At 39.7% G+C, this 25,543-nt stretch overlaps 1 protein-coding gene across 1 annotated transcript in view; it reads left to right on the top strand.

Moving 5' to 3' along the window:
* Positions 1 to 25,543, top strand: part of CALN1 (calneuron 1) — a 404,827-nt gene that overhangs the window by 69,615 nt on the left and 309,669 nt on the right. Inside the window, exon 2 of the mRNA XM_070735234.1 lies at positions 22,659 to 22,879. Coding sequence (XP_070591335.1) covers positions 22,746 to 22,879 — 134 coding nt within the window. The 5' untranslated portion in view covers positions 22,659 to 22,745. The remainder of the gene's footprint in view (positions 1 to 22,658; positions 22,880 to 25,543) is intronic.

Below are 25,543 nucleotides of genomic sequence, written 5' to 3'. Positions count from 1 at the left end.
CCATTGTTGGGCGTATGTTAGTCTGGCGGCAGTCAATATTTGTATGATAAGATACCTGTCTTCTTTGGTAGTTTTCTGTCTTAAGACACCTAAAAGAAACAGTTTGTGTTTGGTTGTAATCTTTATCGATACGATATTGATATGCATAGCTTTAGATGGGTTGAGCTGAGTTCAACTTCATCTTTCTTAATGAATATTAATGCATATTATTATTATTATTGTTGTTGTTGTTGTTGTTGTTATTATTATTATTATTATTATTATTATTATTATTATTATTATTGGCAATACAACACAGCAAACGATATCACTATGCTGGATTTTGTATTTTATCACCAGTCAGGCACCCTCCCAAGCACCTAGGACTGCATGATGTAGCAGCGAATAATATGTGCCGATCCTAGTAAAGTGGCCTTTTGCAGTTGACAGATGGAGATTTTGTCAATTCCGATGGTTTTCAAATGTCCGCTGAGAACTTTTGGCACTATGCCCAGCATGCCAAGGATCAATAATAATCTTTATATCTTGTATCTTACAATTCATATTGTTTTATTTAGTATCCCAGAATGATTTATGATGTTTGCTTATTTAGTATCCTATGACTATCACTAAGTGTATGATTTATGATGGATGTATTTTTATGCTTATGATCAAGATTTATCACTTATTGCTCGTATGTACATGAGAGGTTATACACTAGAGATAAATTCATTGTGTGTCCAATCGCACTTGGCCAATAAAGAATTCTATTCTATTCTATTCTATTCTATTCTATTCTATTCTACCCCACCCCACTCCATTCTACTCTTCTCTTCTCTTCTCTTCTCTTCTCTACTCTACTCTACTCTACTCTACTCTACTCTACTCTACTGCTTTTTAAAATTTAAAATGCATTTGGACATTTAAAGTAGCATAGGGCTGGAATCTCAGAAGTCTTATATCCATTCCTCTCCTTGAGTCATGAGCCTTATACAATCTCAGTCTAGTCTATTTATGAAAACCTCCAGTGATGGAGAACCCACAACCCCATGAGGTGGAAAAGTTAAATTCCGGTAAACTATATTTTGTTCCTGCTGACTACATGGGTGTCTATGCAGTTCTTCTCGATCATACTCCCATGTAGTCTTCTTCTGAAGTGTTTCTCTCTCATTCTAGCCTTGAGCTTGAGGTTTCTGGGGACCTTATCAATGTAAATGAGGTATGAACCCACTTTATTTTTTTCAAACTCTCCTTAAATTAGTTGGTGCTACCAGGCTAGCTGCTTATTGGTGTCAAGATGACCACCTCCTCCTCCACCTCCTCCCTTTTGAGTTCACAATTGTATAACGATGATTGAATAAAGGATTTATTCATTTATTTATTCATTTATTTATTCATTTGTCCAATACACAATACACATGGAAGAGAATAGACATGAAGTAATATATATAAAGATAATATGTAAAAATAGAGGAGAAGATATATGAAAGGAAGAAAATATATATGATATATGAGATAAAGGAAAGACAATTGGGCAGGGGGACGAAAGGCCCACTAGTGCACTTATGTACGCCCCTTACTGATCTCTTAGGAACCTGGAGAGGTCAATCATGGATAGTCTAAGGGAGAAATGTTGGGGGTTAGGGGTTGACACTATTGAGTCTGGTAATGAGTTCCACGCTTCGACAACTCGATTGTTAAAGTCATATTTTTTACAGTCAAGTTTGGAGCGGTTAATATTAAGTTTGAATCTGTTGCGTGCTCTTGTGTTGTTGCGGTTGAAGCTGAAGTAGTCATTGATCGGTAGGACGTTGCAGCATATGATCTTGTGGGCAATACTTAAATCATGGGATCCAATCTATTTGAAGAAGTTCTCTTGATCTTTTTCTCAACAGGAGTTAGTTCAAGATTTACTGGGAATCCTTTCCCTGGCTTCACCTAGCAGAGCATCTGTGCTCAAAATTCCTCCCCTGTTTCCATTCTAATTTATTCAAGGCCTATTTTAACATGATTAGATATTTTAGTTCAAGAATCAGCAATTTCTCACTTGAGTTCTTTTGGATTTCCAAGCGACTGCCCTCCGACACGCTGATGAGTCATTGCTTTTTAATTTGTCACTTTTGCTTAATCCTTAATCCTTTTGCACGTATCTTTTATGTGTATTTTGAAAAAAAAAACCAAGATTTCCATTGTCTGCATAGTTACCACTATAATTTCTCTTCAGTTTGCCTTTCTTCACTGTCAAACTATTTACTAAGTCTGCACCACTATTAATTTTCTCATTGTTCCTATCACCCAACTCCTCCCACTAATGACTGTATGACTGTAACTTTGTTGCTTGTATCCTTACAATTTATATTGATTGGTTCCTAATATGAGTTGATTGCTTATGTGTACCCAGACTATCATTAAGTGCTGTACTTTATAATTCTTTATAATTCTTTTCTTTCATGTACACTGAGAGCATATGTACCACGACAAATTCCTTGTGTGTCCAATCACATTTGGCCAATAAAAAATTATATTCTATTCTGTTCTATTCTATTCTATTCTGTTCTGTTCCGTTCCATTCCGTTCCGTTCCGTTCCATTCCATTCCATTCTATTCTATTCTATGTGATGCAATGCAATGCAATGCAATGCAATTTGATTGGATTGGATTCTCCACTCCTCACCTCTCCTCTCCTCTATTCTATTCTATTCTATTCTATTCTAACCTATTCTATTCTATTCTATTCTAACCTATTCTATTCTATTTTCTCCCTCATTATTTCCATCAGACTTCTTTCTCTTCATTGCCTGCTATCTTATTCCAAGTTGTTCTGAAGAAAATGATTATGAATCATTAACTTCATTTATTATTATTATTATTATTATTATTATTATTATTATTATTATTAATTAGATTTGTATGCTGCCCCTCTCCGAAGACTCGGAGCAGCTCACAACAGCAAGGCACAGTACAAATCCAATGATTAAAATGGTTAAAACTCTTAATATAAAAACAGTCATACATCCCAAACAAACCATACATAAAACGGAACGGCCAGGGGGAATCAATTTCCCCATGCCTGGTGGCAGAGGTGGGTTTTTAGGATTTTGGGAAAGGCAAGGAGGGTGGGGGCAGTCCTGATCTCTGAGGGGGAGTTGATTCCAGAGGTTCGGGGCCACCACAGAGAAGGCTCTTCCCCTGGGTCCTGACAGATGACATTGTTTTGTCGACGGGACCCAGAAAAGGCCAACTCTGTGGGACCTAATTGGTTGCTGGGATTCGTGCGGCAGAAGGTGGACCTGGACATATATTTAGAAATTAGAAATTAGTTCATTCCCTTCCATAAGTAGAATCAGGGCAAGTCCTTCACTTCTCCTCAAGATCTCAGCAGCTCGAGAAAATCTTGGAGATCTCTTGTTCCTGTTTTTAATAGGGAAGTGAACACAAGAACAAGGGGACACAATCTGAAGTTAGTTTGGGGAAAGATCAAAAGCAACATGAGAAAATATTATTTTACTGAAAGAGTAGTAGATGCTTGGAACAAACTTCCAGCAGACGTGGTTGATAAATCCACAGTAACTGAATTTAAACATGGGATAAACATATATCCATCCTAAGATAAAATACAGAAAATAGTATAAGGGCATACTAGATGGATCGTGAGGTCTTTTTCTTCCATCAGTCTTCCATGTTTCTATGTTTCAGGCATTGGATAATAGATGAGCTGTCCCGAAAGGTTCAGTGGGTGTGTGCATGCCACAAATGAGTTTTAATTATTGGGCTGAGAGTGTTTTATTTTGGTTTTTGGTTTTGATGGGGATTAGGGTAGAAGGATACTGTGACTTGTTTTATGAACGTACTGTATGCTGCTCCAGAGTTGTATACAAGTTGGGTAGTTCCTGAAACATTTGAATAAATAAATCATTTAAACTGTTAGCTTTCACTCTGCATTTGTACTCAAAATATTAAAAAACATTGTTCCAGCATCCAAGTTTCATGTCCACATAGCTTTTTGGCAATATCAAAATGATATGCCACTACCTTTCAAGTACTATTTTCTTTAATGTTGCCAATGTAATCTACAGTTCTGAATATTTCATAGTGGTTTCCCTTTTTGCTTTATCTATCATCTATCTATCTATTTACTATATTAAAGAATCACATAAAAAGCAACAGAGGGAAAATGGTCAAGGGAGGGTTTCTGCCCATTTTCTTTGCTCCCTCCCAAATTTGGGTGTACCAGGTGACTCTCCCCCCTCTTTCTCTCTCTCTCTTGCTCTCTCTCTCACTCTCTCTCTTTTTCTTACTCTCTCTTTCTCTCTCCCTCTCTCTCTCTCTAGCTCTCTCTCTCTCTCTCTTTCTCTCTGTCACTTTCTCTCTCTCTCTCTTGCTCTCTCTCTCGTTCTCTCGCTCGCTATCTCTCTCTCTTTCTGTCTGCTCTTTCTCTCTTTCTTGCTTTCTTTCTCTCTCTCTCGCTCGCTATCTCTCTCTCACTCGCTTGCAATCTCTCTCTTTCTCTCTCCCCCCCTCTCTCCCTTTCTTTCTCTCTCTCTCTCTTCCCTTGTTCCAGGGAAGGGTTATTGTGATTTTTTGTTCAGTCACCTGGTATATGGGAGGAGCATACAGCTTCCTTTTTGCCTCTCGGCTCCTCCAAGCGCCATGTCTGTCTGTCTGTCTGTCTGTCTGTCTGTCTGTCTGTCTATCTATCTATCTATCTATCTATCTATCTATCTATATCTACAGTATCTATCTATCTATCTATCTATCTATCTATCTATCTATTTATCTATCTATCTATCTATCTATCTATCTATCTATCTCTACAGTATCTATCTATCTATCTATCTATCTATCTATCTATCTATCTATCTATCTATATCATACCTACCTACCAAGTTTCAACTTACCTCGCTGCCAGTTTGCACCCTCCCGTGCCGCATGGGTGTGCCGCATGGGCATACACGTGCACACGTAGTAACAAAAAATCCCGAAAAGACCCAATGGTGAAAAAAAGATGGCGACTGCATTCACAGTACCAGATCTTGGCTTCTGTGCATGCTCAGAAGAAGAAAAAAATAAAAAATACATTTTTAAAAAAGATGGTGGTGTCCATGGACTAGCACTGACTGATCTGGTTCAGTGATGTCATCGTGACATAACCAGCGGGTCACCATTGGTTCAGGTGAACCGGTCCAAAACGGGAGGAACCCACCCCTGCCATCTACCTAATTTATACAGCTACATACCTACCAAAAGAAACTCTAATATTGATAAGGTACAGTCACAGTAGGAATTATCTGCAAATGTCAAATGAATTGACTATCATGTTGTTCATATCACTCCCTACATATTTAACTTTTAAGAAGTTTTTTCCCCATTATATTCAGAATTAAAATTCAGCATCTATTTTCGGAAAGAGCTTTTTGACCTAGAAGTCTAAATCTGATCCAGTGATCCATCCTTGAGTTCTTATGAGTCTAAATGGACTTGAGCATTTCTGTTGAATGCTAACAGTTGATTCATTATCTCCAGGTAGTCTTTGTACAGCGTAAACAGCATTGTCTATTCATAGAAGAGAGCAACCAGACGACTTTAAAAAACTTTCAAAGGGATTTGACAAATTGGAAAAGGTGCAAAAATGTTCAGGGGATTTGAAACTAATAAGCCTTAGAAACAACAATAGAACCAATATGTTTAGCCTAGAGAAAATCTGATTTCAGCTATAAAGCTGAGATTTGTTCCGGATCATCCCAGAGAGCAAGATATGAAGAAAAAAAGGACTTAAATGACAGGAAAACAGATGTTTGATGAAGCTTATGAAACTTTCCTAATGGCAAAAGTAGTTAGGCAGTAAAGAGATTATCGAGAGAAGAGATGGATTGTACTTACCTCTGTGTTCAAGCATACCCTAGGCAGATGTCTAATGGGGAGATTTCAACACACAATATTAATAAATTATTATTAATTTGGATTTCTGCCTGGGATGGAGTCCAGGACTTAAATATACTCTCCCAGTTCTAGAATTCTATCAGCATCAACGTTGATAAAAATAGAAGGAATATTTGTGAAAATTTTCTCCTTCACGCACACACACACACATACACACACATACACAAACAAACACAGAATCCCATTGATTGCCATTTGGGAAATATGCTGAAAAAGTGTTTCCTGATACTTTGGACTCCCAAATAGGAACACAGCAAGAATAAATGTTAATAAAAAATCTTAATCAATAAAATAAACAAATACAATGATGGAAACCTTCAGAAGTTGTGAATGCTCCAATTCTGGAAATTTTAAAGATGAGATTGGACAACCATTTGTCTTAAATGGTATAAGGCTTCCTATCTGGGCAGGGGGTTAATTAGAAGAACCCCAAGGTCCCTTCCAGATTCTATTTTCTATTTTTTTATCCTCTATCCTCTTCTGTTCTCCCCTCCCCAACTCTACCCTATCCTATTCAACTCTCCCCTATCCTCCCCAACTCTACCATTCCCTCCCCATCCTATCCTATCCTATCCTATCTTAATATAGAACACAAAGCAATGGATGGAAACTAATCAAGAACTAAGGATATACTTCTGGACAGTTAGAATAATTAATCAGTGGAACAACTTGCCTCCAGAAGTTGGGAATGCTCCAACACTGGAGATTTTTTAAAAAGATATTAGATTAGATTAGATTTATTGGATTTATATGCCGCCCCTCTCCGCAGACTCGGGGCGGCTCACAACAATGGCAAAAACAGTACATAGTGACAAATATAATATTTACCAATCTAATTACAGTTTTAGATTAAAAAATTCATAAAAGCAACCCCAATATATATAAACAAGCACACAATCAATCATACACCAAAACAACATGGGCAAGGGGGAAATGTTTCAATTCCCCCATGCCTGATGGCAGAGATGAGTTTTAAGGAGTTTACAAAAGGCAAAGAGGGTGGGGGCAATCCTAATCTCAGGGGGGGAGCTGGTTCCAGAGGGTCGGAGCCACCACAGAGAAGGCTCTTCCCCTGGGTCCCGCCAGACAACATTGTTTAGTCGACGGGACCCGGAGAAGGCCCACTCTCTGGGACCTAACCGGTCGCTGGGATTCGTGCGGCAGAAGGCGGTCCCGGAGATAACTATTTGTCTAAAGTGGTGTAGGATTTCCTGCCTAAGTGGGTGGGGGGGGAGGTGGGGGGCTAGAAGACCTCCAAGGTCCCTTCCACCTCTGTTATTCTTTATTCAGTTAATGCATTGAAAGCCCTGCTTGTAAGCCTTTTGGAGCAAGGATCTTTCTTTGGGTTTGAAATTACTGGGTGGGGATTGATTTCGTGTGCACTAATGAGGGTAGGTTTCTTTTTCTTTCCTAGTGGGCTTCCCTCTCTGTCTCCCTGAAACAGCTTCGTGCTCAGGAAATTTCACCTCTATTCAATGGTGTGGCTAAACTAGGGCAATTTTGAGCTTTATTAGTAGCATCAGACTCCTAATACTGCGGAGCAGAAAGCAGCAGCTGTTCTAAGCACCATTTCCTTAGAGGATTCCAGGCATTATGTTCATCTCCTCGGATCCTGTGAAAATAATTCAGTGGCCAAACCTCTTTCTGTAAAGAGCAGGAAGGTTCAATGCAGGTAGTCCTTGATTTAAAACCATTTGTTTAGCGACCGTTTGAAATTATAACAATACTGAGAAGAGTGATTTACAACATATGAAGAACGGTTGCAGAAACTGGGCATGGCTAGTGTAATGAAAAGAAGGACCAGGGGAGATAAAATAGCAGCGTTCCAATATCTCAGGGCTTGCCACAAAGAAGAGGGAGTCAAACTATTCTCCAAAGCACTGAGGGTAGAACAAGAAGCAATGGGTGGAAACTAAACAAGGAGAGAAGCAACTTAGAAATAAGGAGAAATTTCTTGACAGTTAGAACAATTAATCAGTGAAACAGCTTGCCTCCAGATGTTGTGAATGCTCCAACAATGGAAGTTTTTAAGCAGATGTTGGATAACCATCTGTCTGAAGTAGTGTAGGGTTACCTGCCTAAGCAGAGAGTTGGACTAGAAGACCTCCAAGGTCCCTTCCAATTCTATTGTTGTTGTTGTTGTTGTTGTTGTTGTTGTTGTTAACAGGTATCAGTAAAAAAAATATAAAATCATCACAAGCATTCCCATGATCAGAATTCAGGTGTTTGGCAATTATATAACAGAATAAGAGTGTGAGGACAAAGTCAGAATGCTTGGAGGTGGTTTAAAATTATTATTTTATTTATTAATTGGACTTATATGCCGCCCCTCTCTGTGGACTCGGGGCGGCTTACAACATTTTGATAAAAAGATACAATGTATAAAACATTTCTAAGCCAATTAATAGAATAGTGAATTTAAAAACTATCTTAAAAACTAAACATTTAAAATCAAACTTTCACGTACAGGTTTTGGCCTGCCACATTATGCTCTTGGAGAGGGCAACAAACGGGCCCAAATGGCCTCCAGAATTTGGGAAATGGACCATTTCTGGCCTCGAGAGGGCCTCCAGGAAGAAGGGGAGGCCATTTTCATCTTCCCCAGGAATTGAATTATGGGTGTGGGCACTCGCAAATGCACAACAGTGCACGCGCACACATGGGAAAAAAGGTTCGCCATCACTGCCCTGCACCATTTCTGATAGATAGCTGTCCAGTCTATTCTTGAAAGCCTCCAGTGATGAAGCTCCCACAACTTCCAAAGGCAATGGTAAATAAGCAAGATATGGAAGGCCAAAAATCAGCTGGCCACCATGGACATACAGCTGGAGCTGACATATGGCAACGTCTCGCATGCCTGCAGATATGGCTCTGCGTGCCATCTGTGGCACCCGTGCCATAGTTTCACCAACACAGCATTATTATTATTATTATTATTATTATTATTATTATTATTATTATTAATTGGATTTGTATGCCGCCCCTCTCTGCAGACTCGGGGGCGGCTAACAATGATTAAAAACCAGCATGTAACAATCCAATTAATAAAACAACTAAAAACCCTTATAGTAAAACCAAACATACACACAAACATACCATGCATAACTTGTAATGATCTAGGGGGAAAGAATATCTTAACTCCCCCATGCTTGGCGATAAAGGTGGGTCTTGAGTAATTTGTGAAAGACAAAGAGGGTGGGGGCCGTTCTAATCTCTGGGGGGAGTTGATTCCAGAGGGCCGGGGCTGCCACAGAGAAGGCTCTTCCCCTGGGGCCCGCCAAACAACATTGTTTGGTCAACGGGACCTGGAGAAGGCCAACTCTGTGGGACCTTATCGGCCGTTGGGATTCATGAGGTAGAAGGCGGTTCCGGATGTACTAGAATGACTCTTCATTTAAATTATCCCTATAAACTGTAATTTGACCAGTCAGTCTCTGAGAATCAGATATAATTGAACAGAAGAAGGAAAAAGTGGAGAAATTTAGCCGAGATCAACTTGCAAGATAGAATAGTTTGCTAACAATATAAGAAACCTTGATTTGCAGAATCCACCCCTTCCCTCGAGAATAAAACATACAATAACTATTTTGAGTTAGACAGAACTGGGGAATGATGTAAATAAATAAATAAAATATTGAGCTGGCAAATAAAATCAGTAGAGATTGTACATCAAACAAATACACCCACAGTCAAATAAAGCATAAGATTCTGAAGCATATTTCTAGCTTATTTTGCTATTCCTTAGAGACCAATAGATTTTCCTGTGATGTTTACAGATTCTCGCAGTTTTTCAACCTTATCAGAGGTTTAGAAGCAATATGACATTAATTCTTCTTCCTGCCCCAGTAGCCAGATTCTACTTCGGATATTAAAAGACAAAACCTTTGTTCTCCTTAAAAGGGAAAGTTGCGAGAGATGTGTGTGTGTGTGTGTTTGTGTATGTGCAAATTTGCTTTTTAGTTCAGTCTGGAAGATCCTACTTGGAATGGAGATGTTGTTTTGATATCTAGGAAATAGCTTTCAATCTTTCAATGCCAGGTGACATTACGACCGATGACTATTGAAAAAGCCGTAATGTTGCATTTCTAAACCATAGATCATAGAAAACAAACCCTCCAGGGTTGCAACTACATAGTGCACTAAGTCAAAATCAAATGAGTTGTATTATAAGTCTGTATATGTTACCATTGCTTGTGGGTGCATGCATCTAAATTGCAAATACAAAGCTATAAAATGTCGAATCAACCAAGAAGTGTTAAAATATTCAAATAACAATCAAGGGCATCTACCATCATTGCTTTACTGGTTTTTACTGTTTACTGAGTGCCTTGGTGGTGCAGTGGTTAGAGTGCAGTACTTCAGGCTACTTCTGCTTATTACCAATTGCCAGCAGTTGGCAGATCGAATCTCAGTAGACTCAAAGTCAGCGGTCCCCAAACTACGGCCCTGGGGCCGGATGCGGCCCACTGAGGCAATTTATCTGGCCCGCGGCAGCCCACGAGATTTTATCAATAGATATTATAAGCTCCCGAATCTCCTGTCAACTCACCGCGGTCTGCTGCTGAGTGAGGAGGCGGTACAGAGGCAAGGGGCGGGGAGGATAGGAGCAAGATAGAGAGAGAGGGAGAGAGAGAAAGAGGGAGAGATACAAAGAGGGAGAGAGAAAGAGAATGAGTGAGAGAAAGAAAGCGAGAGAGAGAAAGAGAGGGACAGAGAAAGAAAGAGAGAGAAGAAAGAGGGAGAAATAGAGAGGAAGAGAGAAAGGGGGATAGATGGAAAGAGTGAGAGAGAGAAAAGAGAAAAATAAGAAAATGATGGAGAGAAAACGAGGAAGAGGAAAATGAAATAAATGAGAGAGAAGGAAGAAAAGAGAGAGAAGAGAGAAATGGAGAGGAAGGAGGGAAGGAAGGAAGGAGAAATGGAGGGAGTTTGTTGATTTAAGTTTAAATTTACTTGTTAATAAAGAAGTATAAATTACTTTATTACTTAATTATTTAATTACTTCTTTATTTTAAATATTGTATTTGTTCCCATTTTGTTTTTTACTTTAAATAAGATTTGTGCATTGTGCATAGGGATTTGTTCATAGGTTTTTTTAATAGTCCGGCCCTCCAACAGTCTGAGGGACAGTGAACTGGCCCCTTGTGTAAAACGTTTGGGGACCCCTGCTCAAAGTTGACTCAGCCTTCCATCCTTCCAAGGACGGTAAAATGAAGACCCAGATTGTTGGTGGCAATAGGCTTACTCTCTGTAGACCACTTAAAGATGGCTGTAAAGTACCGTAAAGTGGTATATAAGTCTAAATGCTATTGCTATTGCTAGACTAACTATTGGGACCAAGACTCTAGAAAAAGGATGTCAAATTCAATTGCATCATGTGATGTATCATGATGTATTGCAAGGTTTTTTTGCCTGTATGCCTGTATTGCAAGTTCTTTTGCCTTTATGGAGCCAGGGTCTAGCCTATGAGCAGGGGTGGGCTGCTGCCCGAACCAGGGGGGGGGGGGGAGACAGAGAGAGAGAGAGAGAGAGAGAGAGAGAGAGATGAATGGTGGGTGGATGAATGGATGGATAGATGGGTAGACAGACAGATCAATAGATTGATAAATGGATAGGCAGAGAGACAAATAGGCAAATAGGCAGGCAGGTAGGTAAGTAGGTAGATGATAGATAGAGACTGATACATAGATATATACACAGAGATATACATATGCCCAAACCGTCATAGATATACATTATGTATACATTTCATCTATCTATATACTCATAGATAGATGAAGAGACATAGATAATATAGATGCTAGGTTATTGATGGATAATAGGTACATGATAGATGGATGGATGGATGGATGGGTGGGTGGGTGGGTGGGTGGGTTGGTAGATACAGCGGTGGGCTACTGCCCAGACTGGGGGGGAGGTGCAGTGGGGTAGCGAAAATGGAGCCCCACCCCAGAGCACCCAATTTGCACTGAAAGTTGTTGAAAGAAAACACAGGGTATCCTGCATAAGCGATGCCCAAAGTGTAGTAGTAAGAATTTTGCTAGCCCATCGCTGTCTATGAATGACACTTCCACCCTGAAGGCTACCAGTTTGACAGGCACTGGAAAGTATGCAGAGAAGAGCCAGAAAGATAACAAAGGATCTGGAGCCGGGTTCTAACGTACCTCACTGCTGGTTTGCTTCCTCTTGTGCCACATGGATGGGCAGTTCTGAATTTTTTTATTTAAAAAAACCCTTGAAAACAAACAGGATGGCAACTGCATGCACAATGCCAGAAACTTGGCTTCTGCATATGCTCAGAAGAAAAAATAAATACATTCCAAAAATATTTTTTTTAAAAAAGATGGCAGTGCCCATGGACCAGCACCGACCAAATCGGTTCTGTAACATCACCAATGGGTTGTTATCAGTTGGGGTGAACTGGTCCAAATTGGGAGGAACCCACCTCTGGTCTGGAGCCTAAATCTATGATGAATGGTTGTGGGAACTAGATAAGTCTAGACTGCTGAAGAGGAGGGTTTGTGGGACGTGACAACTCTCTTCCATTACTTGAGAGGCTGCCACAAAAGGAGCTTATTCTCCATAGCACTTGAAGGCAGGACAAGAAGCAATGGGTGGACATTTGTCAGAGAGAGTGGAAATAAGGAGGAATTTCCTGACAATGAAAACAATTTATCAATGGAACAGGTTGCCACCCAAAGTTGTGTGTGCTCCACCATTGGAGGTTTTCAAAAATAGAGTGCACAACCATTTGACCTGGATGGTAAAAGCTCTTCTGTCCTGAGTAGGGGGTAAGACTAGAAGTCCTCCAAGGTCTCTTCCAGCCGTATACTTTTATATTATACATTATATTAATTTAATTTAATTCATTTGACTTCTATGCTGCACAATCCCAATGGGACTCAGGGTAGCTTACAACAGTAAATAATACACGTAATACAACAAAAGTCAAATATTACATAATAAGGAACAGTAAACCATAAGAAACCCAATGACCTATCCAATCAAACACACAGGCATACAGAATCACATACAATTTGGCCATGATACGTTTATGAGTGACATAGGGGAAGGTTTGGTAGGGAAGGTTTGCCTATTTGCCGATGACTCTAAAGTGTGCAATAGGGTTAATATTCCTGGAGGGGTCTGTAATATGGTAAATGATTTAGCCTTAATAGATAAATGGTCAAAGCAATGGAAACTGCAGTTTAATGTTTCCAAATGTAAAATAATGCACTTGGGGAAAAGGAATCCTCAATCTGAGTATTGCATTGGCAGTTCTGTGTTAGCAAAAACTTCAGAAGAGAAAGATTTAGGGATAGAGATTTCTGACAGTCTCAAAATGGGTGAGCAGTGTGGTCGGGCAGTAGGAAAAGCAAGTAGGATGCTTGGCTGCATAGCTAGAGGTATAACAAGCAGGAAGAGGGAGATTGTGATCCCCTTATATAGAGCGCTGGTGAGACCACATTTGGAATACTGTGTTAAGTTCTGGAGACCTCACCTACAAAAAGATATTGACAAAATTGAACGCGTCCAAAGACGGGCTACAAGAATGGTGGAAGGTCTTAAGCATAAAACTTATCAGGAAAGACTTAATGAACTCAATCTGTATAGTCTGGAGGACAGAAGGAAAAGGGGGGACATGATCGAAACATTTAAATATGTTAAAGGGTTAATTAAGGTTCAGGAGGGAAGTATTTTTAATAGGAAAGTGAACACAAGAACAAGAGGACACAATCTGAAGTTAGTTGGGGGAAAGATCAGAAGCAACATGAGAAAATATTATTTTACTGAAAGAGTAGTAGATCCTTGGAACAAACTTCCAGCAGACGTGGTTGGTAAATCCACAGTAACTGAATTTAAACATGCCTGGGATAAACATATATCCATTGTAAGATAAAATACAGGAAATAGTATAAGGGCAGACTAGATGGACCATGAGGTCTTTTTCTGCCGTCAGTCTTCTATGTTTCTATGCTGATAAGATGTTACATTCACAGCCCCCAAGCCTGCAGGCAAAGCCAGGTTTTTGTGACCTTTTGGAAGGACAGTAGGATGGCAGGAGAACAGACATTGGGTGGAGGGGGCAGCTGGTTCCATAAGGTGGAGGCAGCCACAGAGAAGGCTCTTGCCTGTGGACCCGCCAACCTGCATTGTTTAGTCAACGAGATCTGAAGAAGGCCAACTCCTTATGATCTAATAGGTCTCTGGGAGGTATATGGCAGGAAACGGTCTTCTAAATAGTCTGGTCCTAAGCAGTGAAGGGTTACCAAAATTTTAACTACCACACAGTGGGTGTGGCTTATGCAGGACACCCTGCATTTTCTTTCAACTTTTTTTCAGTGCAAATTGGGTGCTCTGGGGTGGAGCTCCATTTTTGCTACCATTTTATCTATCTATCTATCTATCTATCTATCTATCTATCTATCTATCTATCTATCTATCTATCTATCTACCTACCTACCTACCTACCGATCTATCTATCTATCTACCTACCTACCTACCTACCTATTTATTTATTAGATTTGTATGCCGCCCCTCTCTGAAGACTCGGGGCGGCTAACAACAATATAAAAAGACAATGTAAACAAATCTAATATTAAAAACAATCTAAAAAACCCCAATTTAAAAAACCACTCATACATACAAGCATACCATGTATAAATTATATAAGTCTAGGGGGAAGAGAAATTTCAATTCCCCCATGCTTGACAACAAAGGTCAGTTTTAAGGAGCTTGTGAAAGGCAAGGAGGGTGGGGGCAACTCTGATATCTGGGGGGAGCTGGTTCCAGAGGGTTGGGGCCGCCACAGAGAAGGCTCTTCTCCTGGGTCCCGCCAAACGACATTGCTTAGTCGACGGGACCCGGAGAAGACCAACTCTGTGGGACCTAAGCGGTCGCTGGGATTCGTGCGGCAGAAGGCGGTCCCGGAGATATTCTGGTCCGATGCCATGAAGGGCTTTATAGGTCATAACCAACACTTTGAATTGTGACCGGAAATTGATCGGCAACCAATGCAGACTGCGGAGTGTTGGTGTAACATGGGCATACCTTGGGAAGCCCATGATTGCTCTCGCAGCTGCATTCTGCATTCATTTATACATGTTTCCCCAAAAATCAGACCCTGTCTTATATTTTTTTGAACACTGAAATAAGCACTTGGCCTTATTGCCATGCACTCAAAAGCCCGACTGGGCTTAGTATCAGGGGATGTTTTATTTGGGGGGGGAAACATATTTTAACTTAATAAAGTTTCCTGGGATACGAATGAGCAAAATGGGAGAGTGGGAGAGAAGTCCTAGATGACATTCCCACCTAGTTAGCTGAGCCTTGACAAGCTATCACAGTTTCCTCCCTGTCCTGGAAGTAGTAGATACAGCTCTAATGAATTGCTGTCGAAAGATTGCAATACTGGAGAAATAAATGCTGAACAAGCTTTTGGCTTATTCCGCTGGGTAACCAGTCCAGCTTTCGAACAGATCCATGCGACAAGCTAGGGGGGGGGTGTGGGAAGGAGTGGGGGCTGGGGGCAGAGTCCCTTTTGAAACAAGCGAAGCTTTGTAGAGATTGCAGCTCCTTTCCTTCCTCAAAAACATCAAACGATGATAGACAGCATCCCAATTCCGGACTGCTGGGCTCACTGCATCAGTTTTGAAGGAGCTTGCAAGCTTCTGTTGAGAGCCCCTAGATTTGGCCCCATAAATGAGTCCTGATGGATGCAAACTAAATGGTTTGTCAAAGGGAATCAATGTGAAAGTAAAGAAGATTACAGGGTTTTGCGATTACAGGATTTAAAAGGTATATAACGTAGTCTTTGTTTTACGTGAGAAAAGAATATATAAGTTTCCTTTTTCTGGGGGTGGGATTAAAGAAATGTTTTGGGGGGTAGTGACAGGGATAATAATAATAAATTTATTGTCATTATCAAAAACAATGAATTGTCACTGGCAACGAAAGTCGTGTGACACCCAGAGACCAGTCCCACCATACATAGGTAAATTTAAAAATAGAGTAATATTGTCCAACAGTTCACTGATGGTGACCCTTTAGTTCGCTGTTATGTGTGAGTATAACTCTGGGATAAAAACTATTCAGGAAACGTGTGGTCTGAGTTCTAGTTGTTCTATATCTTCTGCCAGAAGGCAACAATTCAAAGAGATTGGAAGCAGGATGAGAAGAGTCTTTGAGAATAGTATGCACCTTCCTAGAACAGCGAGATGTGAAGATGTCATCCAGGGCGGGTAGCTGGAACCCAATGATGTTCTGTGCAGTTTTAATAATTCTCTGTAGAGCTTTTTTGTTCGCTACAGAACTGCTCCCATACCAAGCTAGAATGCCGTATGTCAAGACACTCTCAATGGTGCTGCGATAGTAGGACAACAGTAGCTCTGTAATATAAAAATACTGTATTGTGGTGTTGTTTTGACAGTAAGAGATTGTTGGTATTAATTTGGGGCAAATACATGGACTCATCCTTCACTTTTTAAATAGCTGCTCGACCCTGTTATATAATGTTATACAAATGTTTGTCCTCTTCTTATTCGCGCCAGCTTTTTTGCTATGAATTCAGGAAAGCAAAGTTTGAGAGTCTGCAGTGAATGACACTTTCATTGCTCTTGTTTCAATATTAATTATCATGCCCTTAGAATCCACTGAAGTGGAGCGTCCACTGAAGCGTCCTCCCCACTTCCTCCCACTCCAAAAAGAAGAAAGGAAAGTGTCAGTGAGAAGAATTGTTTCTTCTGAACTCAGATGTTCCTGTGCCAACAGGATTGGCATCGCCTTGGCATCATTGAGAAAAAATGAGGGTTGTTTCCCCCCAAAATAAAACGAAGGCAGCTCCCTCCTCCTTCAAAATACACATTGATTCCCTCCTCCTTCAAAATACATTTTTCTCAATGTTATGTTTTGAGATGTCTGAGTTGCTGGGGTGGAATGTAGTCTGGATTCCCAGGAAGAGGGTTAAAATGGCTCCTCCTCAACTTTCAGAGTATATCTAAAGTTATGCAGTGTTGTGGTTAGCTCTGGTCCAGCTCCTGCCCCAAGGACTGTGGATGTGGGGGAGACATCCACATGCTGCAGGCCTGTTTTGCCCCCGGTGGAATCTGATGATGAAGGCTTCTCTGACCAAGAAGACATGAGTGACAGGGAGGAGGAGAGTGTGGCAGACAGCTCAGAAGGAGATCAATTATCTAGCTCCTCTTTGGATTCAGAACAAGAGTTAATGATACAGCCATGCATGCGGAGAGCGATGCATAGGCAACAACAACTGAGAGATTATTATCAAAGAAAATGAGGCCACCTGTGTTTGGGTGGTGCTGTGGTAATTAGTGAGGCTGCTATAAATAGCAGTCTGTGGGTTTGGCCATTGTGGAGGATTATCTGATCATTGTGTTTCGTGACTGCTTTACTGACTTTGACTTTTTGTGAGCTGATTTTTCCCTGCTTTGAAACTAAACCAGAGCAAAATGTGTTTCACTTTGTGAAAGAAGAAGGACTGTGAATTGCCTCACAGCTGCAAGCTAAGTATCACAGAACTGATAAGGGACTTGTACAAATTACCAGTTTTGGTTGGAGACGAGTGCTCTTTGCTATACCAAAAGAGGGCTTGGTTTAAAACCCTGCTGTTCTGTTCGGGTCTGTGAGACCCGAAATCAAGGTTTGAGACCCTGTAAAAAATTTTCCCTGCATATCTGAAACTTGAAATTTCATGACTTTTCATCATTTCAGGGGTTCTCTCTATGAGAATTTTTTTTGGGGGGTGGGAGGTTTCTTTCTTGCTGAAAAAAAAAACCTCCCTAATGTTATGTTCCCGGGTCACCCTGACCCGGACCGAAAACTCTTCATTTGCAGTGCTTATGTTTGGTCTTTTTGAAAGCTTTTTTCACTTGGAAAGTAGTCTGAACATTTCTTCACACAATGGAATGAAAATTGAACTGAAAAAATTAATCCTTATTGGTTTATTTTGCCCATAAATGTGCCTCTCCCCCCGTTTTTGTGAAAGTTTTTTTCAATTTATGGATAGTTTTGCTTGCAAAATGCAGTCTATTTTACTGGAGTTGGTGTGGGAATGGTACCTTGAACATTTCTGAATATAAGAAAAATATAAAGGAACTGAAAAAAATGATTCTTACTGGTTGTTTAACATCAGAAATAAGGCCTCCCCCACCCCTCGGCTGCTTGCAATCATTTTCACTTTTTATTTTTTTATGCTCCAAATCCAAAATATTCTTTAAAATCTTAGGCATTCATTTACTCAATTTAACAATGCTGATCATCAAAAAATATTTTTGGGGTGGTGGCTAATTGTTTTCTGGGCAAAAAAAATTCATAACTTCGAATCTGTTTCTGTTCGTATATGACCGGACCAAAAATATTTTTTTTAGGTACTTGAATTTGATCTTTTTGAAAACTTTTTCAACTGGAAAACTAGTTTGAACATTTATGAACATAATGATATGAAAATTGAACTGGAAAAATTGAGACTTATATTTTTATTTTGATCAAAAAGCCCCTCCCCCCATCCTTTCTGAATTTCGTGTCAATTTCTATTTTTTAAGGCTACAAATCCCTAAGAAATTTCCCCCCAAAAGGTTTGATATACTAAATTGAACATTTCTGAATATAAGAAAAATATAAATGAACTGAAAAAAATTGTTCTTATTGGTTTATTTTTGCCACAAAAGGGACACACACCCCTGGCCTTGCTGTGTGCCATTATTGTCACTGTTTATACATATTTGTCTAGAAATATTTGGAATATCCTTTTGAAAATCAACCACATTGTAGCCAGATAACTAATTTTATGAAAGAAATCCATTTTACTAAAAAAAAGTATGTAAGTTTGAAATTAACAGCATAAATTTTATATAAATTGAAATAACTTTATATGCAAAATAAACCAATATGCATCAATTTTTCCACTTCAATTTTCATATCATTATGTTCAGAAATGTTCAAGCTACAAATCCAACACCAACTTTAGCAAAATTGAATGTATTCTGCTAGCAAAACTATCCATAAAGTGAAGACTATGTCACAGAAACGGGGGGGGAGGCACATTTATGTGCAAAATAAACCAATAAGGGTTAATTTTCTCAGTTCAATTTTCATATCATTGTGTGCAGAAATGTTCAAGCTACCAATCCCACACCAACTTTAGTAAAATAGAATGGATTTTGCAAGCAAAACTATCCATAAATTGAAAAAACTTTCACAAAAACGGGGGGGGAGGCACATTTATGTGCAAAACAAACCAATAAGGATTAATTTTTTCAGTTCAATTTTCATTCCATTGTGTGCAGAAATGTTCAAACATGTTTCCAGGTGAAAAAAGCTTTCAAAAAGACCAAACATAAGCACTGCAAATGAAGAGTTTTCGGTCCGGGTCAGGGTGACCCGGGAACATAACATTAGGAACTTTTTTCGAACAGCATACAAGGGTTAAGTGAATTTTCATTATAAAGAACATTGTTTTGAATTTTCAAACGTGTGTTTGTCTGAAATTTGTACCTGTGAATTTTTGGGAGGATTCTACCACAGAGCCCGACAGAAAATGTAGTTGCTATTTGAGGGGTCCTTGGTGCTGTCAGAGCTTAGTTACTTTCTTGCAATCATTCATTATCCAAGCTAGATAACATCATCAGTACTTCTAAAGCATTGTTGCTTTAGTTTGGCAAGAAACTGTCTATAGGTAAAGAAAATAAAGTAAATTTGAGTGTGGGAAAATATAAGCTCATTTATTTGAGATGACAAAAGCTTAAAGTATGGTCTGGGAGCTACTCACTGATGGGCCCAATTCAACCTGCCCAGCCATTCAATTAGTCTTCTGACGTATCCTCTCAAGCTTCTTTTTCAAGCCTTGGCTTTCTTCAATGAAACAGTAAAGCATCCTCCTTCCCCAGGAGCTGCCTTGAGCAAAGCTCTCAAAATTCTCCTCTCACTTGGTTTTGTCCCATCCAAACAAGAAAGGATGAAGGGAAATTGGGTCAATTGAAGGAAATGAGTCAGAGTGGTGCAGCAGGTAGAGTGCTGTACTGCAGGCCACTAAATTTGACTGTAGATCTCTAGGTCAGCGGTTCAAATCTCATCACTGGCTCAAGGTTGACTCAGCCTTCCATCCTTCCGAGGTGGGTAAAATGAAGACCCGGATTGTGGGGGCAATATGCTGGCTGGTTTACTTTAAGTTTGTATCTTTTATTATTATTATTATTAGACTTAGAAATTTTTAAAAAATGATACAAACTTAAAGTAAACCATTCTAAACTCAACTGCAGGAAATACAACTTTAGTAACTGAGTAGTTGATGCATGGAACTCACTATCAGACTTAGTAGTATCATCACCTAACCCCCAAAACTTTACCCTTAGACTATCCACTGAAGTAGTCGGTGACAAGAAGGACGTTGTAGCAGATGATTTTATGGGCTATGCTTAGGTTATCTTTAAGGAGACATAGTTCTACACTTTCTAAACCTAGGAATGTAAGTCTAGTTGCGTAGGGAATTCTGTTGTACAAAGTTAAAATCAAATATTAATAACAATAAAAACTCCTTAAACTAATCGATACTTCAATTATTAATAACAATTAAAACCCCATCTAATAATCTAATCAAATGTTCTACAAATGAGACAATTGTCAATTGTGTCCCATTTTATAATCAGTTGTTAAGTGAATCAATGCAGTTGTTAAGTCAGTCGAACATAGAATATCAGAATGTAACACATCGGTTTCACAGCTGTTAAGTGAATCTGGTTTCCCCATTGATTTTGCTTGTCAGAAGGTCTCACAAAATGATCACATGACCTGGAGACACTGCCATTGTCATAAATATGAGTCTATTGCCAAGGTTCTGAATTTTCAATCATGTGACCATGGAGCGGCTGTAACAGTCATAAGTGTGAAAAACAATCATAGTGTCAGCATTCCAAATAACATCAGATAAATAAATCATAGAAACATAGAAGACTGACAGCAGAAATAGACCTCATGGTCCATCTAGTCTGCCCTTATACTATTTCCTGTATTTTATCTTAGGATGGATCTATGTTTATCCCAGGCATGTTTAAATTCAGTTACTGTGGATTTACCAACCACGTCTGCTGGAAGTTTGTTCCAAGCATCTACTACTCTTTCAGTAAAATAATATTTTCTTACACTGCTTCTGATCTTTACCCCAACTAACCAGAGTCCAAACCTTGCCGTTCTTCTGAGTTCCAATTTATTGAAAGAGTCGTGTTCGTTACGAACTGTAGTCAACCCGATATTAATTTTTCCTACAGTTCTCCACCCAGGCTAAGGTTCATCCCTTATTCCCATACCCACAAGTTCATCACATGGACCATTCCAGTTCTCTCATTGTCTACGATCCTCCCCTGTACTTCCAGCTTGTGCTGAACAAAGGATGACCTTGAATCTCTGGAACAAATTTGTTGTGGCTAGTATCTTTCCCTCTCATGCAACCACCTCTCCCCACTTCCCACAGTACTTTTCTACTTGGGGCAGGCCAAAGTCTCTAACTCAAAAGTGAGGGCTTCGGCCCGACACATAGGTCACTTTTCTCAGTGCTGTTATAAAATGAAACACTCGTTAAACAAACTGTTTAACGAGAAGGATTAAGAGAAGAGAAGGATTTAGGGGTATTGATTTCTGACAGTCTCAAAATGGGTGAGCAGTGTGGTCGGGCAGTAGGAAGAGCAAGTAGGATGCTTGGCTGCATAGCTAGAGGTATAACAAGCAGGAAGAGGGAGATTGTGATCCCCTTATATAGAGCACTGGTGAGACCACATTTGGAATACTGTGTTCAGTTCTGGAGACCTCACCTACAAAAAGATATTGACAAAATTGAACGGGTCCAAAGATGGGCTACAAGAATGGTGGAAGGTCTTAAGCATAAAACGTATCAAGAAAGACTTCATGAACTCAATCTGTATAGTCTGGAGGACAGAAGGAAAAGGGGGGACATGATTGAAACATTTAAATATGTTAAAGGGTTAATTAAGGTTCAGGAGGGAAGTGTTTTTAATAGGAAAGTGAACACAAGAACAAGGGGACACAATCTGAAGTTAGTTGGGGGAAAGATCAAAAGCAACATGAGAAAATATTATTTTACTGAGAGAGTAGTAGATCCTTGGAACAAACTTCCAGCAGACATGGTTGGTAAATCCACAGTTACTGAATTTAAACATGCCTGGGATAAACGTATATCCATTGTAAGATAAAATACAGGAAATAGTATAAGGGCAGACTAGATGGACCATGAGGTCTTTTTCTGCCGTCAGTCTTCTATGTTTCTATGTTGTAAAACAAGGAGTACCTTAATTGCATTTCCAAATCCACATTTGTATATCATCCCATTCTGCTGAATTATCGATCGATTTGCTCTCTCCAAATGTATAAAGCACCATTCAAAAAAAATAGCAATTCAGTATTCCTTGTAAATATCAGATACTGCCTCCATAAATGTAGTCCATTTACTCACCAATTAATATGATGTCTTTTCATAGCACTGTGCTCCTATTAATTTCAAAACATCTGCTACGCGGTTGTAATGATTCACTTCTAGTTTGTTATTCCCAAAGAACTGGTGTAAAAAAATAATGAGTGAAAAAATAAGAATAAAAAACAAAAGAGGGATTATGAAAGAAAGGGCATTATGAATAATAGACGCAAGATTGTTTTCAATAAGTGATAGACTGGGACAACCGGTGCAGTGATATTTTCTGTCCAACTGTTTACAGAGTCACGTTGCTGCCATTGATGTTCCGTTGAAAGATTTCTGGTTCTCCCAGGAAGGACCATTTCTCTCTTTCTCTCTCTTTCGCCCAATGGGGTTGACTGCACAACATGGAGAAGGCCACCCCAAACCAGAAGAAGATCAAAGGGAAGAGTCCCCTACTGTCAAGGAGAAGATCTCAGAAGAATCTCTGCAGAGGGACAGGTCGATGGAGTTCTCCCCCTGGCAAGTTTTACCTTTTATTTTTCCTCTCTGAGCATTTTAATGACTTCACAACTGCAGTGTAGCAAGAAAGCTGTTAAAGTGGGGCAAAATTCACTTAACAAATATCTCACCTAACAGAACAGAACTGTCGGGCTCAGTTGGGGTCATAAGTCAACAGAACTGTCGGGCTCAGTTGGGGTCATAAGTCAAAGACTACCTGTCCAGTGGTTCCTCTACTAATGAATTTAATTCGTTCCGTGACTTGGTTATTAAGTAGAAAAGTTTGTAAGAAGAAGCAATTTTTCCCATAGGAATCAGTGTAAAAGCAAATAATGCTTGCAATTGGGGAAACCACAGGGAGGGTGGAGGCTCTGTTTCTTCCCAGGAGATTCCTAGAGAGGCCCCATGGAGGCTTCTCCCTGCCTTTTCTGGCTCTGTTTCCTCCCAGGAGATTCCTAGAGAGGCTCCACAGAAGCTTCTCCCCGCCTTTTCCAGCCCTGTTTCCTCCCAGGAGATTCCTAGAGAGGCCCCACAGAGGCTTCTCCCTGCCTTTTCCGGTTACAGTTTTGGAGGCTCGGGTTTGTAAGTGGAAAAAGATTCTTGAGAAGAGGCAAAAAAATCTTGAACACCCGGTTCTTATCTAGAAAAGTTCATAAGTAGAGGTGTTCTTAGGTAGAGGTACCACTGTACTTTCAATTAGGTCAGATATGGGTAGGTTTGACTCTTCTGTTCTTCCTTTATGTATTCATTTGAAAGTTGAAAGAGGCCATTTAGGCAATCAAGTCCTTGAACATATATAGCAAAGGTGAGTTCATGCCTCTCTGGATTATTAATTGCACTGTCAAGTTGTTCTTATAACCAGGAAGTCTTTTGTGAACTGCCCTTCCTTTAACTTTAACATCATTACTCCATTTCCTGTACCCATTAAGGGGAACAGATCTTGACCTTTTATCTGACATCTTTTTACATACTTGATGTTGTGGTTAGCTCTGGCCCAGCTCCTGTCCCAAGGAATGTGCAGGTGGATGTGGGGGAATTTTCAAACGTGTATGTGTCTGAAATTTGTACCTTTGAATTTTTGGGAGGCTCCTATCAGAGAGCCCGGCAGAACATCGACGAAGCCTCCTCTGACCAAGGCAGCATGAGTGACAGGGAAGAGAGGAGTTTGGCAGACAGCCCAGGAGGAGATCAATCATCTGTATCATCCTTGGATTCTGAACAAGAATTAATGACACATCCACGCATGCGTAGAGTGATGCATAGGAGACAGCAACTGAAGGATTATTACAAGAGAAAATGAGGCCACCTGTGGTTGGGTGGGGCTCCAGTAATTAGGGCTGTTGCTATAAATAGCAGCGTGTGGGTTTGGCCGTGGTGAAAGAGTATCTGATTGCAGTTCTTCAGGAATCGTGTGCTACTGTTTTCTGGACTTTGTTGATTTTTCACACCTTTGAAAGCAAAGCAGAGCAATGTGTGTGTGTGTGTGTGTGTGTCTCACTTCTTTGGAAGAAGGGGTGGGAAGTTTCTTCACAGCTGCTAGCTAAGTACTTAATGACTGCTTAAGGGAAATTGTACAGACTACCCGGTTGTTTTGGGACGAGTGCTCTTTGCAATACAAAAAGAGTGCTTAGTTTATTTTGAATTTTGTGATAAAGAACATTGATTTGTATTTTCAAATGTGTGTGTGTCTGCAATTTGTACCCTTGAATTTTCGGGAGGCTCCTACCAGAGAGCCCGGCAGAACACTTGAGAACTGCTATCTATCCATACAGTGATGGGCTACCAAAATTTTTACTACCACACTGTGGGTGTGGCTTATGCAAATTGAGTGCTGTGGGGTGGAGCTCCATTTTCGCTACCATACTGTGTTACCCCCATCTGGGCACCCCAGCATCCATATCATCATATTTTCTCAAGGCTAAACATACTGAGTTCTCATAAGACTTACTGTATTTTGGGGAGTATAAGACACACCAGAGTATAAGTATACCTTAGTTTTGGGGGAGGAAGATATGGGGTGGGGAAAATATGCCTGCCAGGTATTTATCTGGTTAGCATCTTTAGCCTGGTCAGCTTCAGCACATTATTTTATCCCTTGGTTACGGCTTAAAAAAACCTTATTCGGAACAAGTAGCAATGAAAAAAAGCCTGTAAAGACTTAGGGCTGGAAAAAAACCTTTGGAGTGAGTAGCAATGAAAAAGCCTGCAGGCCAGTGAGAGCCGGCAAGATCATTAGCAGCTTGTTAGGGCTGGAAAAAATATTCTTCCAAGAGATTAGTAATTTTAAAAAGCCTGCAAGCCACTAAGAGATGGGAAGATTTTTTTAATTATTTTATTTTATTTATTTATTTATTTATTTATTTATTTATTATCTATCTATCTATCTATCTATCTATCTATCTATCTATCTATTTATTTATTTTGTCCAATACACAATGAGGGTTTTAGTGGGTATACTGTATATCTATATACACATAGTAAAATACATGATGAAGGTTATAGAGGAGATACTCATAGTAAAATATATCTAAGAAATAATAGAAAAGAAGGTATAGTAATAGAACATATCAATGAAAGAATAGAAGAAGAGATATAGGAATAGAAGAAAGGTATAGGAGATATAGAAGAGCAATAGGACAGGGGATGGAAGGCACTCTAGTGCACTTGTACTCGCCCAAAAGCAGA

This window comes from Erythrolamprus reginae, chromosome 1, assembly GCF_031021105.1.
Source record: "Erythrolamprus reginae isolate rEryReg1 chromosome 1, rEryReg1.hap1, whole genome shotgun sequence".
Lineage (NCBI taxonomy): Eukaryota > Metazoa > Chordata > Lepidosauria > Squamata > Dipsadidae > Erythrolamprus > Erythrolamprus reginae.
This window is presented reverse-complemented; position numbering and strand designations above follow the sequence as displayed.